General features: G+C 41.6%; 1 protein-coding gene across 1 annotated transcript in view; it reads left to right on the top strand.

The window, feature by feature from the left end:
- Positions 1-11,613, top strand: part of LOC149322789 (procollagen galactosyltransferase 1-like) — a 30,243-nt gene extending 18,630 nt beyond the window's left edge. The window contains exons 7-12 of the mRNA XM_089483048.1: positions 525-601; positions 2,235-2,341; positions 3,273-3,405; positions 7,534-7,661; positions 9,355-9,561; positions 10,626-11,613. Of these exons, the coding sequence (XP_089339174.1) occupies positions 525-601; positions 2,235-2,341; positions 3,273-3,405; positions 7,534-7,661; positions 9,355-9,561; positions 10,626-10,893 (920 nt within the window). The 3' untranslated portion in view covers positions 10,894-11,613. The remainder of the gene's footprint in view (positions 1-524; positions 602-2,234; positions 2,342-3,272; positions 3,406-7,533; positions 7,662-9,354; positions 9,562-10,625) is intronic.
- Positions 11,614-13,599: the final 1,986 nt, after the last annotated feature.

Genomic DNA, 13,599 nt, shown 5'->3' with positions numbered 1-13,599 from the left:
ACCTTCTGTTTTGTGAAACTAATGAGCCTTACAAATGAGTGCATTAAAGTTTCTAGTCCATATTTTGAGTCAGCCTGGAGTAGAGAGAGACCCAAGTTCAAATGTCAGTTCACACACAAATCTCAGTAAGAGACTGTTGGCCAAGCTTTGGGTAAAACCCATAATTAAGTAAATTTTAAAATATATTTATCTCCCCCCACCCTATTCACCTGTTGAAGTTGTTTGAGTCCAGGAAAAGGGTCAATGTGGAAATTAAAAGTACAGTTTGCTAAGGGAAAATTCCCACTATTAAAAGCCATCTTGGTATACATAAAGGTTCACTTGATGCAATTGTCATTTGTATGGACAGATTTACTGTATGTTTGTTTCTACTCACATTGGCAGTAGGCTAGGAATGTAGGATATAAAATGCATCTATTCTTCAAAAAAAAAATCCTGGAAGAAGTTTTTACTTCAGGAACTTAAAAAGAAAAGGTGGAGAGGTTATATGTCTCATCAACTGATTCCATATTGTTTTTCTACAGTTAAGAACCCTCCAGTGGAACCTTCCCGATATCTGTCTGTCCCTCCCAAAGTCCCAGATAAGATGGGTTTTGATGAGGTGAGAACAACTGAGATAAATTCTGTAAAGCAGTAAAAATATGCCAATTTGTTTTACTTACATAATTTAGTTCACCAAATCATCTTGGATTAAAACGCTGAATTTTGATTCAGTATGGTTGTTAGGATTGTTATAGTGGTCCAGTTAATCTTCCTTCTTGTACAGTGGTGGAATGCTTTTTTGTTGTTGTTGGATGAGGTTGTGAGGCTGACTGTGTTCTGTAGTTCTGAAAGTGAAGGCTTAGGTTTCCCCAGTTTTCTGGCACAGAGTCCCTGCCTTATGTGGTTCTGGTACCGCAGATGAATGTGCAGATACATCTCTTAGCATTGGGAGCCATGGGGAAATAGCTGTAGAATGAACTGGTCAAGTCTTGAACCCGAGGAGTCAACTTTACATTGGAAGGGTCTCCACATAAAGTCCAAATTCTGCTAGTTTTCTACTTCCAGAGGCTTTTAAAAAAGTATTTAGAAACAGCATCTCCATTTCCAGTCTGAAGTGACAAAGGCCCAGTACACACGGACAGGAAGCAGTGTGGCAGCACCGATTCTAGGGTTCCAGAGCACGCAGCAACCGCACGCTCCAGAATCCTAGAACATGTCACCGCCGCCATCATGCTGGCCTCCCGGCCACACAGGGGCCATCATGATGATGTACGTGGCGTGCAGCATCCACAAGTCGCACACAGAAAGTGGCATCATAGGGCTGCATCACAGCCCTTATGATGCTGCAAGGAAGAAGCTGCTCTAGGCACTTTCTTTCTGGCTGAGTATTGTTCTCACGTGGTTTGGCTGCTCCAGGAATGATATGCAACAAAGAGGGGCAGCATTTCGCCACCTGTATGTACAGCCCCAATGAGTCCTTTCTGAGACATAGCTGTATTAGTCTCAGTTAGGAATATTAGTATGCAAAGGGATCTTGGAATCCTTTTGAAACTAACTTGAATACCCATGGAAATGCAAAACTTGTGGGTATTGTGATGAGGCGAAAAATCCAATTTTAATTATGGTTATTGAGGGATAAAGGAAGAAGGAAAAGATGTTGCCTAAGGCCAGGGTGGGTGGATGGCCACACTACACATTATTATAACACTGATTAACATCCTAGCCTTATGAAGATGCTCTTGGCCAGTTTCTCATACCTCCTCTCTGGTTCCCAGCCTGCAGACACCACATTCCAAAATTACCTTCATCATTCATTTGGCCATCCACTACCCTGGTCTTAGGCAATATTTTTCCTTTGCCTTTGTCACTCAGTGGCCATAGTTAAAACTGAACTCGCCACCTCATCACTATACCCACAAGTTTTGCATTTCCATGGGTATTCATTCTTACATTCTCATTATAAAGGTCCTTCCTGGGCACCAGTTCACTCCATGCTTCTGAGGAAGTAGACCAAATAAAAAGCTTATGCTACAACTTCTTTTGCACAGTTAATCTCAAAGGTGCTGCAGAGGTGGAATGCAGTATGTGCACCTCAGTCATACTAAATTCCTTTCTATCATCTTGAGAATCCTATTACCTCATCCTGTTACCAAACATTGATAAGGCTTGTCAGATTGCCTTAATTCCTCCTTTGTCTTTGTGACACTTAATGGCCTTTTCTTGTAACTGCCATGTCTTTCGCTTCTTTATAGGTCTTCATGATTAATCTGAAGAGACGGACAGACCGCCGAGAGCGGATGCTACAGACCTTGTATGAACAGGAAATTGACTGCAAAATCATTGAGGCTGTGGATGGGAAGTGAGTGTCATGGAGGTGATAATCATGTCCCTTGGAGAACCACAATGCTTTTGGGAGCCTTTGCCCTCAGAGGTGGAATGCAGTGCATGCACCTCAGTCATGCTGATAGGCAATATAAGCTGTGCTTGTGGGCAGGTTTTTATGTAATTGGAAAGTTGGACTTACCTTGAGAAGGTAGGGCTAGGCATTCCATAACGTGGTGGAAGGAAGAAGGAAAAAGACTCACACATCGCAGGACCTGTTGAGATCCTCTGTGTCTAGTGGTCATCAAGACTGGATGCCTGAGAAAATGTGGAGTCTCCCTCACTTCACAGTGCATCCACCATTATCAGCAGTCCTTCTGGAGTGGCAGGAGATGGCAGGTGAATTTGTTTCTTATGAGCTCCCGAGGAGAGTGAAAACTCCCTCTCAACCAAAGCAGTCCTCATCCTAATCCAGAGACAGAGCTGGGCTGTCTTCTTCTGAAAGCCTAAAAGAAGCCATCTCAAAACTAAAGGCAGTTGTACTCAAAAGAGTTCAAAAATATTTAAAGGAACATAGAGACAGACTTGTCCTCAGTTGTGTAGTTGACAAACTGGTGAAAGAAAGCAGAAACAACAGGTGAAGCAACCTGAATTGGACAAAATCCGGTTCATGTAAAAACATGCAAGCTTTCAGTTGTTCAGGAATGTGATCCAAGGTCTAGCTGCCTTTCTCTACTGCCCAGCAGAGACATCTGTGTGCTGGCTAAACACACCTGAAGCAATTAAAGTTAGTGCAGGGAGAAAGCTTGGTTTTCCTCTTTTTATACTGTTGGTCAGTCTAGGCTGCCCAAACATATGTTGGATAGAATCAGGAATTGAACTGGATTGTGTCTGCCCCCCTCCCTCAGATGGTATGACTTGCTCTGGCTGTCATCTTTCACTCCTTCACTCCTTCTCTTTGTCCTCAGAGCAATGAACAGCAGCCAGGTAGAAGCCATGGGCATCAAGATGTTGCCAGGTTACAAGGATCCATATCATGGGCGTCCACTCACCAAGGGGGAATTGGGTTGTTTCCTCAGCCATTATAAAGTTTGGCAAGAGGTAAGTGCGGCTCATCATGTAAAATAGAGTTGGAGAACCTTTGGCCTTCCAGATGTTTAGGACTATGACTTTCATAATCCTTTACTATTTACCATGCTGAATTGGGTGGTGGATTTTCAGCCAAAACATTTGGAGAGGAAACAAAAGAAAACTATCTTTTCATATGAAAATCTACAAATAGTTTGAAATAGACTTGTGTGTAGAATTTCGGATTTGCACATGCACAGTTAAAACAGAATCCTGCTTTATAAAAATCTAGAAATCTTGTGGTTCATAGGGTTGTTTCATCTGGTTACAAAAAATGTTTATAGTTCGGATGGTTAGACTTGCAAGTGAGTAGCAAATGTCTGATGAAATCCCAGAAGCTTTGGATGATAAATGTTTATATATGTTTGAGTAAGGGAGGGAGGTTTCTGTACTATGCCTAGAGATGGGAAGGCCTGAAAAAATTTGGAAAAAAAGTTTTTCCCCATTTTTTTTTCCTGAAGCCTTTTTTGTTTTGTTCCAAAAATTGGAAAAAATTGAATAAAGGAAGAAAACCAATTATAGAATGTTTTATTTTAGCATGATGAATAAAATCTTTAAGACAAAGTGTTCATATATTCTCCAAATCATTTCTAAAAACTAGGTACAGTATCAGATTATTCTAATTTCTGTGCACTGAATGAGGACAAGCAAGTCCTAGGTTACAAATTGAACTCTCCAATGCAAGAGTAAAATGTATTTCTTCCTTTGGGGGGCACTGAAAGAATCTGGTCTATGTCTGGATCTGGAAACACTCACACTAAATCAAGAAATAAACTCACATGTGAAAGGGTAGAGAAGCGTCTTTTAATCCGGGTAAAAGTCCGTGACAACTGTGATGATGACAAACATAACAGAGCAGAATCAGAGATGGAAACTGGTACTGATAACCAGGACTACATCCACACTGCAGTTTGACACCACTTTAACTGCCATGGCACACTGCTATGGGATTCCGGGGTTGGTATTTAGCCTTCTGTGCCCAAGAATTCTGGTGCCTAACAAACTACAGTTCCCAGGATTCCCTAGCATTGGACCATGACAGTTAAACTGGTGTCAAACTGGAATATTTCTGTAGTGCAGATACAGCCCACGGCTTGTAAAATGAATCTGATTAAATTCCATGCCTATTAATTGAATCTTAGTCCCTCCTCCCTCCCTCCCTCCCTCCCTCCCTCCCTCCCTCACACACACACACACACACACACACACACACACACCTTCTGTTTAAGGGAATGTCTATTAGATACTGTTGAGAGGATATATATATATATATATATATATATATATATGTATGTATATGTATATGTATATTTGTTATTAATGTTGATGATTTCTTCTGAGTTTGTTTGTTTGTTTTGCCTGCTCCACATAAACTAGCAAAGCCAAAGTTCAGGAGATTATTACTCCATTTGTTACCAATAATTTTTTTAAAAAATAAAAGTAAATTCTGTTTGTAATAATTGTTTGAATACACTGTATTTTAATATACTAATTATGATAATTTTATGCCAAATCAAATTGTACATAGTCATATTTTATGTTCCTAAAGTAACAGAGTGGCTTTCAATCTGTAAAAAGTATTAATGTTACATTTTTTCCATAAAAATCTGGGGGAAAAAACCAGTTTTTTTCAGTGGCTTCAAAATTTCCAGAAATTTTACATCTCTCACCATGCTTCACTTGCTGTGATGGAATAAATTATGCAAATAAAGGTCACGTGCAAGTATGTTTAACTAGGGCTACATCGACACTGCAGAATTAATGCAGTTTGACACACTTTAACTGCCATGGCTCAATGCAATGGAATTCTGGGATTTTTAGTTTTGTGAGCCTTCTCTGTCAGAGAGCTCTAGTGCCTCAGCAAACTACAATTCACAAGATTCCATTGGATGGAGCCAGGGCAGTTAAAGTGGTGTCAAACTGCATTAATTCTGCAGTGTGTGGCAGCCTGAAAAGCTTTTTATGTTGCAGAATATGGTTTAATGAGGGTCAGAATTTTGATGCATAGATTTTAAAAAGATGTGCTCTGATCTACTGAGTTCATGAGTATCCTTTCTCTACATAACTAGGCTGTTCATAAGAGATCTGAGAGAGAGGCAGGGCAGGCAGGGGTTGCAAAGCATAGACCACTTGGATCTTGCTTTAGGTTGAGCTTTGCAAGTGTCTGAAACATTTAGATAATTAGTGTCTCATTTTGCTCCTGGGATGGATGAAAACTGTTCAGTATAAGTAGTAGTTGCCTTGTTCCAAAAAGGCTGAACCAGTATACATTTTTGGATCAGTATCTGTCAGTACACAAGCATGAAAGCTTTAGTGCTACACATAATTCCTTGATTCTAGAGCTGCCCTGCTGTATTGGCACTAGTAAGATGTTGGCTTTATTTTGGCCTGAGAGCCAGACTTAGTGACTCACCTGGAGTCTATCAAAATGGCATTAATGCAAAAGAGTGACTACCATCAGAATTTTCTTGCATTTATTAACTAGTGCTGCCACCTATTGGATATGCCAAATTATTCCATGAGCCACAAGTTGGAAACATCCTTCAGGATTTGAAGATACTGCTTAAATACCATAAAGACATCACATCCTGTCTGATCTTGGAAGCTAAGCAAACCAGTACTTGGACTGGAGACTGCCAATGAATTCTAGATGGAGAAGAAAGGAGAAAAACCAAATTGAATGGGAGAGTGATAGACATGCATTCCACAGGTGAAAGGGGATTAGCCTGCAGGATGGCCAATGTATTGTTTACTCTAGCATTCTCAACCCCAGCTCCTTTGTCCAGGGCCCCTCTCACTTCCCCCTAGGTATATCTCATCCAATCTAGGTGGGTCTCCAGGCAACTCCTGGTGCTAGTGCCTATGTGCAGGAATCTTGGTTGGCAGTGCCTGCATGAGGGCATCAACAGCAGGGTCATGGAAGGGTTGCCTAGCCTGTGTACTTTATCACAATTTTAATATAAATATGAGGGGTGAATCGGGGCCAAAGTTTGGGGTAACAATTCTCCATCATTCATGTTGAGTCTGTATATAGGATTTGGTTATCATAACGTTTTCCCTCCTTAGAGATTTTCAGTACTTGTTCCTTGCAACTTGAGAATATTTAAAAATTATTGCTATTAACTAATTAGCATAATATTTTGATTATGCTAATATTCAATAAAAATGAGAGTGAATGAATTTATTATTCACTTGTCTCTTTTAATCCCAAAGAGTGGAACTGTGGGCTTGTGTGTTTGCATAGCTGCCATGTTGCAGCAATTTCGCTTACTTGATAGATTTGCTTTCTTATCTTTTTGTGATGTATTACGTGTTTCAATCCTGTTGTGTGACTTTTCATCTGTGTGCTTATATTTGTATCATACAGTCAGCCCACGACATTTTGTTTCTCATACAGTAAACTTGCCTGAATTCATTTTCCTATCCAGTAAACTTTTCCTTGACACCATTTGCCAGCTCCTGGTTAAGCATTTCTTTGGGGATTCACTGTAGTGTTCTTACCAAAAAAGTTTATTTGAACACTAAGTACTTAATTCTAGAAGTTAGCAATTAAATTATTTGTATTATACCTATAATTTTATTCCTGTTTTGCTTATCTATCCATCCGACTTTTTCACAATGAATAATTGATCATTTTTAACTGATTTGTCACATTAGACATCTATATTGGTTGGACCAAGTGACCTACAAATCTTTCATTCATTTCCCACCAGTGACAGAATGAAGGATGTGACCATTTGCACCTTTTATCTTTTATTGGATTGTATGGACACTGAATTTTAATTTTGGTTTAGTATTGAAGTACACATGATCCTGGTTGGGAACTGAGGACTTATGGAAGCCAGTTTCTGTTAACATAAGTTGAAGCAGAAAAGTGAGAGGAAGGCATTAAAATGCAGACATAATCCTCCTGATTGTGCCATGTAATGTCATCTATAAAAACAGGAATGAGGAATAAGGAGAAGGTAGAAGAAAAGCTGATGGGATTCAACCACTAGGCTCCTTGGTGAAAGGTCATAATATAAGTTTCTGTTAAGCAGATAATAAAATAAAACAAACCAAGAGGGCCATTATTTGTTTTGCTTTTGTTTTTAATGCTAGATTCTTGAAAGAGGCTTGGAAAAGTCAGTGGTGTTTGAGGATGACCTCCGTTTTGAAATCTTCTTCAAACGCCGCATTATGAACCTCATCTATGAGTTGGAAGAGGAAGGCCTGGAGTGGGATTTGATGTGAGTAAGCAGGGTGGGTGTTATTGTCATTATAACCAGCTGGGAAGTCTTGACACAAGCATCTCCCAGTGGGAGATACAACTGGTTTGGGGGTTTCCTCAAAAAGCAGTAAGTCATACATGCTTACACAGTGGCAGGAAGAATAACTTAGATGCTGAAAAAAGGGATGTGGGGAAAACTGCAGCTGTCTGGTCTTCTTTTAAGTTTTCAGAATATGCCTAACCTATGTTGTCCTGCAGATACTGTAGAAATGACTAGCAGGTAGAGAACCAAACAAGTCCACTAGTCATGCAAACTTATCAGTTCCACTCAGTTGTTAAGCAAGAGGTAGGCAATTCCCAGGGTTGGGGCATCATCCTGTCCCTCAATTTTGAGAAGGCCATATAGTTATTACCTTTTGGATCTCCACTCCAATCTCCAACAGATGTTTTCTTAGCCTAAAATGTCCAGTCCAATCTCATCCCACAAAGTGTCCATGAATCTTGATTGCTGTTGTATTCAATTTTTAGTGTATGTGTAAGTAGTTCTTTGCCTCCTAGGCCAGTACTTCTCAAATAGTGGGGCGGGCCCCCCAGGGGGTGTGTGAAGCTCCATAAAGGGGGGCGCGAGGCTCCGTAAAGGTATGTTATGCAGAGGTGTACTTATAACAATTTTATAGACAAATGATACTATTTACAGTCGTGCGGGGGGCGCGAAATGTTTTCTTCTTCCTAGGGGGGGCATGACAGAAAATAATTGAGAAGCACTGGGGCAGAGAGAGACCCAGGACGGAGCCAGCCTAGCCTCCCTTGGTTCTGCACACTGGGATAGTCTAATATCATTTCTTACAAAGAAATCTATAAAATTTACTATTCCCCCACCCCCAAATAAAATATTACGGCTTGATAGGCTTCTGTAAATTCATATGTGACCTGAAAGAACTAGTTTACTTAAGCTGTTCTACCTGGTTACCTTAAAGTAGTTTTGACTTGCCATAGGTAGTGAGGTTAGGGATTATTTAAAAGTCCATCTGATATGAAATCATGCAAATGATAGGAACAGCAACAGCAAATTACTATTTAATAATTGAAATATTGGCGCGTTATAGACCGCCATAAGGGACATCCTTAGGACATCCCATTTTGAAAAAGGGGCATCTCTTCCAGATGCCCCTTACCCTATCACAGACAGAGTCCGTGACAAATGGCAGCGGCCGTTCCACACGGCTGCCGCCATATTGACGTAGTGGACGCTGTGCGTCCGCACGTCGCCCCCCGGAAGTGATGCCGCGAGTGTGCGACTAGCGCCTCGCGACGTCTTTTCCGGGGCCCAGAAAGGAGCACAATTTCCACGCTCCTTCCTCAGAGTGTCCGGGACCCACGCGGTTTGGCCGCTGTGGCTCCCGGACGCTGCAAGCGGCGGGAGACTGCCGGAATCCGGCGGTATGTAACCCGCCATTGAAAGTTAAAAAGGAGTAACACAGTTAAATACCATTTTTGAGCTTGTGGGTTTGTGCTACCCATCACAATATCGTCAGATTGTTGCAGAGGAATAACTTCAGTTGGATTGACAGGAATTGTATGTAAGCTAGTCATCTGTGTTTCAAAAAGAACGTTATGTTGTTGCTGCTTAATATTCAAATACTTCATTGAAAAGTCAAACCATGGAAGGAGTTAATGCTTATTGTTTACCTTCTTGTCTCTCTCCCTCTCAGCTACATTGGCCGAAAACGCATGCAGGTGGAACATCCGGAGAAAGCTGTGCCCCACGTCCGCAACCTGGTAGAAGCCGACTACTCCTACTGGACGCTGGCTTATATCATTTCCCTCCAGGGTGCCAAGAAGCTACTGGAGGCTAAGCCCCTTTCCAAGATGTTGCCTGTGGATGAGTTCCTCCCTGTCATGTTTGACAAGCACCCTGTGTAAGGCTGAACTTTGAAACTCCTGGGAGTGGGGAAGTGGAAGAGATGAAAGAGGATTTCTTGGTACCACCATTAAATCTTGTGGTGGGCTTGTACTGTCTGTACTTTTGATATATGAGCATGGTTTCTTAAAATAAGGAGAATAGAAAGATGGTCTCTTGCTCTTTTCCATATAGTAGTAATTGTATGCCATCCTCATTCACAGGAGTTTGCCTGTGGCTGTATCCATACTGTAAAAATAATGCGGCTTGACACCACTTTAACTGGATGCATGATACAAAATCCTGGGATACATAGTTTGGTGAGGCACCAGTGATCTTTGGCAGAGAAAGCTAAAGACCATGCAAAACCACAAATTTCAGGCATCCATAGGATGCAGCTACGGCATTTAAAGTGTTGTCAAACTGCATTATTTTTACAGTGTAGCTACACCATGAGTTGGACATAAAAGTGATAAAGGGTTGGAGTGAGCAGCAAACATATTTAATTTTTATTTTAGTACCATCTATGTCTCTCACACATCCTCAGGTTAATGTACCTTCTCACATGTGTACCTTCTTGGTGTTCCAAAGCCCTTACTGAACTTTTGAAAACATGCCTGACACTAGCTATCAAATATGAAACCACATATTCGGCAAGAGGGGTGTAGAGTATGCTAACACTCTCCAGCTGTTGTTGCAGGCCAAGTCCCATGCACTCTACCCAGTATAGAAAGTGCTGGAGGAGGATGGGAGTTGCAGCCCATAAGCATCTGGAGAGCTACACGTTGCCATCCTTTTAAAGGAGCAAACACCATGTCTTTAAATATTTTTCTGCAGAATGTATTCTGTGCTTTTTGAATGTCTTTTCTCTGAAATTTACTCTTTTCTCAAGAGTATGAAGCTTCATCTTTCTGACGTAGCGAAAACAGAACATAGGTAGAGAGTATGATGAAAACAGCTTTGGATTTAAATGCAATTCAACTATTGCTCCCAGGAAGTCCTCCATTTTTGAACAGTTAAGGTAGTTTACATGGTTAGCAATTGGAAAACTTTTCATCTCTACTCTGCATCTTCTCCCCACAGTTCCGAGTACATGGAGCACTTTGAGAACCGGAACCTGCTGGCCTTCTCTGTTGAACCCTTGCTGGTCTACCCAACGCACTACACTGGTGATGATGGCTACATTAGTGACACAGAGACCTCTGTGGTGTGGGATAATGAGAATGTCAAAACTGATTGGGACCGGGCTAAGTCCCAGAAAATGAAGGAACAGCAGGAGCTGAGTAGTGAAGCCAGGAACACTGATGTGCTCCAGTCCCCTCTTGACAGCACAGCCCGCGATGAACTATGACCCTGTTGAGAGCATAGACGGAGCTGGGGTGTGTGGGGTGGGGAAAGGGAGAGGCTGTTGGGGAGAGAGCAGCAGATGTGAGCATGGTGTGAAGAAAGAGCTTTTCCCCTCACGAATTGAGGGTGGAGATTTCAGCTGTGAGATTTGCTTCTTCTGTCATACCTTGTGGCAAGGCCTAAGGGTAAACTTCACTCCTGGTGGCATGGGGACCTCAATATGGAAATGGTTGAGTTTGCTCATCCTGCCATCACCACCTCTTCCTTTAAAAAAACAGTGCAAATGAGGCCTTAGCATATGTATTTATGTAAGAGAAGTTTTATTCTCTGAATAATCGGTACCTTATAGGAAACCCTATATCTGCTGGGAGGAGGTGATGGTGTTGGGTTGTCCTTAAGAAGAGGGTCTGAGACACAGCCCAGACTAACAGACCCCGGTGTCATAATGCTCTGTGACAGGGGAAAAAATATCTTGGTGTACAGTTGAGACACTAGTTTGGTTATTTTTATATAAATTTTTTTACAAGTGACAACTTTGTGCTTTCTATCGCTGTTGTGTCCATGGTGCCTTGGCAGTGCTGATATCGCAACCGTACAACCTTGGTTATGGAAAGGTACAAAATAGCACAAGTCTCTATGAGCTGGTGAACACTTTTCCCAGAATGCTTTTTGCCATGCCCTGTAAAGGATAAAGTGCCCTAGGGCATAGTAATTTGTACTGCCAACAAGCAGAGTTGTACAGTGGGATTTGCAAAACACCAAGAAAGGTATCTCTGTAGGGTCTTTTAAGTTTCCAAAGGCATCAGCCTAGGAATCCACCCAAGTTCACAAGGATTAGGGTTAGGGTTTATGGTTAGGGTTTGGGTTAGGGTAAGGGTTAGGAGTAGGGTTAGGGTTAGAGTTAAGGTCTTCAGCTAAGATTCCCCATGACATTCTTGCAAACAAGTTTGTAGAATGTGGGCTAGAAAAGGCAACTGTTACATGGATTTGTAATTGGTTGACTGGCCGAACCCAAAGGGTGCTCAACAATGGCTCCTTTTCATCCTGGAGAGAAGTGACCAGTGGAGTCCCACAGGGCTCTGTCCTGGGCCCAGTGCTATTCAACATCTTTATCAATGACTTGGATGACAGAATTGGGGGCATACTTATCAAATTTGCAGATGACACCAAATTAGGAGGAATAGCTAATACCCCAGAGGACAGGATCAAAATTGAAACCTGAACAGACTAGAAAGCTGGCCCAAAGCTAACAAAATTACAGTCGGCGCTTCTTATACACGTTTTTTTTATACACAGATTCAAGCATCCACAGTTTGAAAATGTTCCAAAAAAAGTATAAATTTCATATATCAAACCTTGATTTTCCATTTTTTATAAGGGTCACCATTTTGCTATTTCATTATATTTAATGGTACTTGAGCATTCACGGATTTTGTTATCCACGGGGGATGTTGGAACTAAACCCAAGCGTATAACAAGGGTCCACTGTAAATTCAACATGGAGAAATGTAAGATACTGCACTTAGAGCAGAAAAATGAAATGCATAGATATAGAATGGGGGACACCTGGCTGAATGAGAATACATGTGAAAGCGATCTAGGAGTCCAAGTAGACCACAAGTTGAACATGAGTCAACAGTGCGATGTGGCAGCTAAAAAGGCCAATGAGGTATTAGGCTGCATCAATAGAATTATAGTGTCTAGATCAAGGGAAATAATGATGCCACTCTATTCTGCTTTGGTCAGGCCCCACCTGGAATATTGTGTCCAGTTCTGGGCACCACAATTTAAAAAGGATATTGAGAAACTGGAGCGTGTCCAAAGGAGGGCAACTAAAATTGTGAAAGGTCTGGAAACCATGCCCTATGAAGAACTACTTTGGGACCTGGGGATGTTTAGCCTGGAGAAGAGAAGGTTAAGAGGTGTTATGATAGCCCTGTTTAAATATTTGAAGGGATATCATATTGAGGAGGGAGCAAGCTTGTTTTCTGCTGCCCCAGAGAACAGGACCTAGAGCAATGGATGCAAGCTCCAGAAACAGAGATTCTAGCTCAACATTAGAAGGGACTTCCTGACTATTTCCCCATGTCCCAGTTGGTGCAGTAGGGGAGAGTAAACTTGCTGGATTGTCAATAGGGCATGTCTTAAAATATGTGAAGAGATTTCCATGAGAGGGTATGGATTTATAGGGAGTCCTACATTTGTAAGATGTGTCTTCCATTTTCAGGTTGCTCCAAATGTATAGGGCACATGCTTCATTTTTACACTGGTAGACCCGGAGCTGGAATAGCCCATCACATCAGAAGCAATTTCAATTTGAAACACACCCACCACAAGCCAAACGTTTTCACCTATCAGCGCAAGACTTATTTCTTCTTAGTGAAATTGATTGTCTTCGACAGTGCTGCTGTTTCCGTTTTTGGAGGTCTTTCAACAGAGGTGGAGTGGACAGTCTTCAGGAGTCATTTAGGTGGATCTATTTCTCCATGGAAAGATGTTGAACTAGGTGGCTGTTGGCATCTCTTCCAATTCTAAGATTCTTTCATTGTCTAACTGGCATTTTAGAATGAGAATGTTGGAAGAGAAGGCAAGGGCCTTCCAATGAAACCCGGAGGTGTCATTGTAAAGAGCCTGAGTGGAAACTGTCCTGGTGGATGGGAAGCCAGGATCCCTGAAATCACCTGGAAAGAAGGAGGCTCTGCCATCTCAA

Source organism: Sceloporus occidentalis, unplaced genomic scaffold (genome assembly GCF_023333645.1).
Source record: "Sceloporus occidentalis isolate IW3139 unplaced genomic scaffold, rSceOcc1.0.p SCAF_1, whole genome shotgun sequence".
NCBI classification, from domain to species: domain Eukaryota; kingdom Metazoa; phylum Chordata; class Lepidosauria; order Squamata; family Phrynosomatidae; genus Sceloporus; species Sceloporus occidentalis.
The sequence above is the reverse complement of the archived record's forward strand: the minus strand, read 5'-3'. Positions and strand labels throughout refer to the sequence as shown.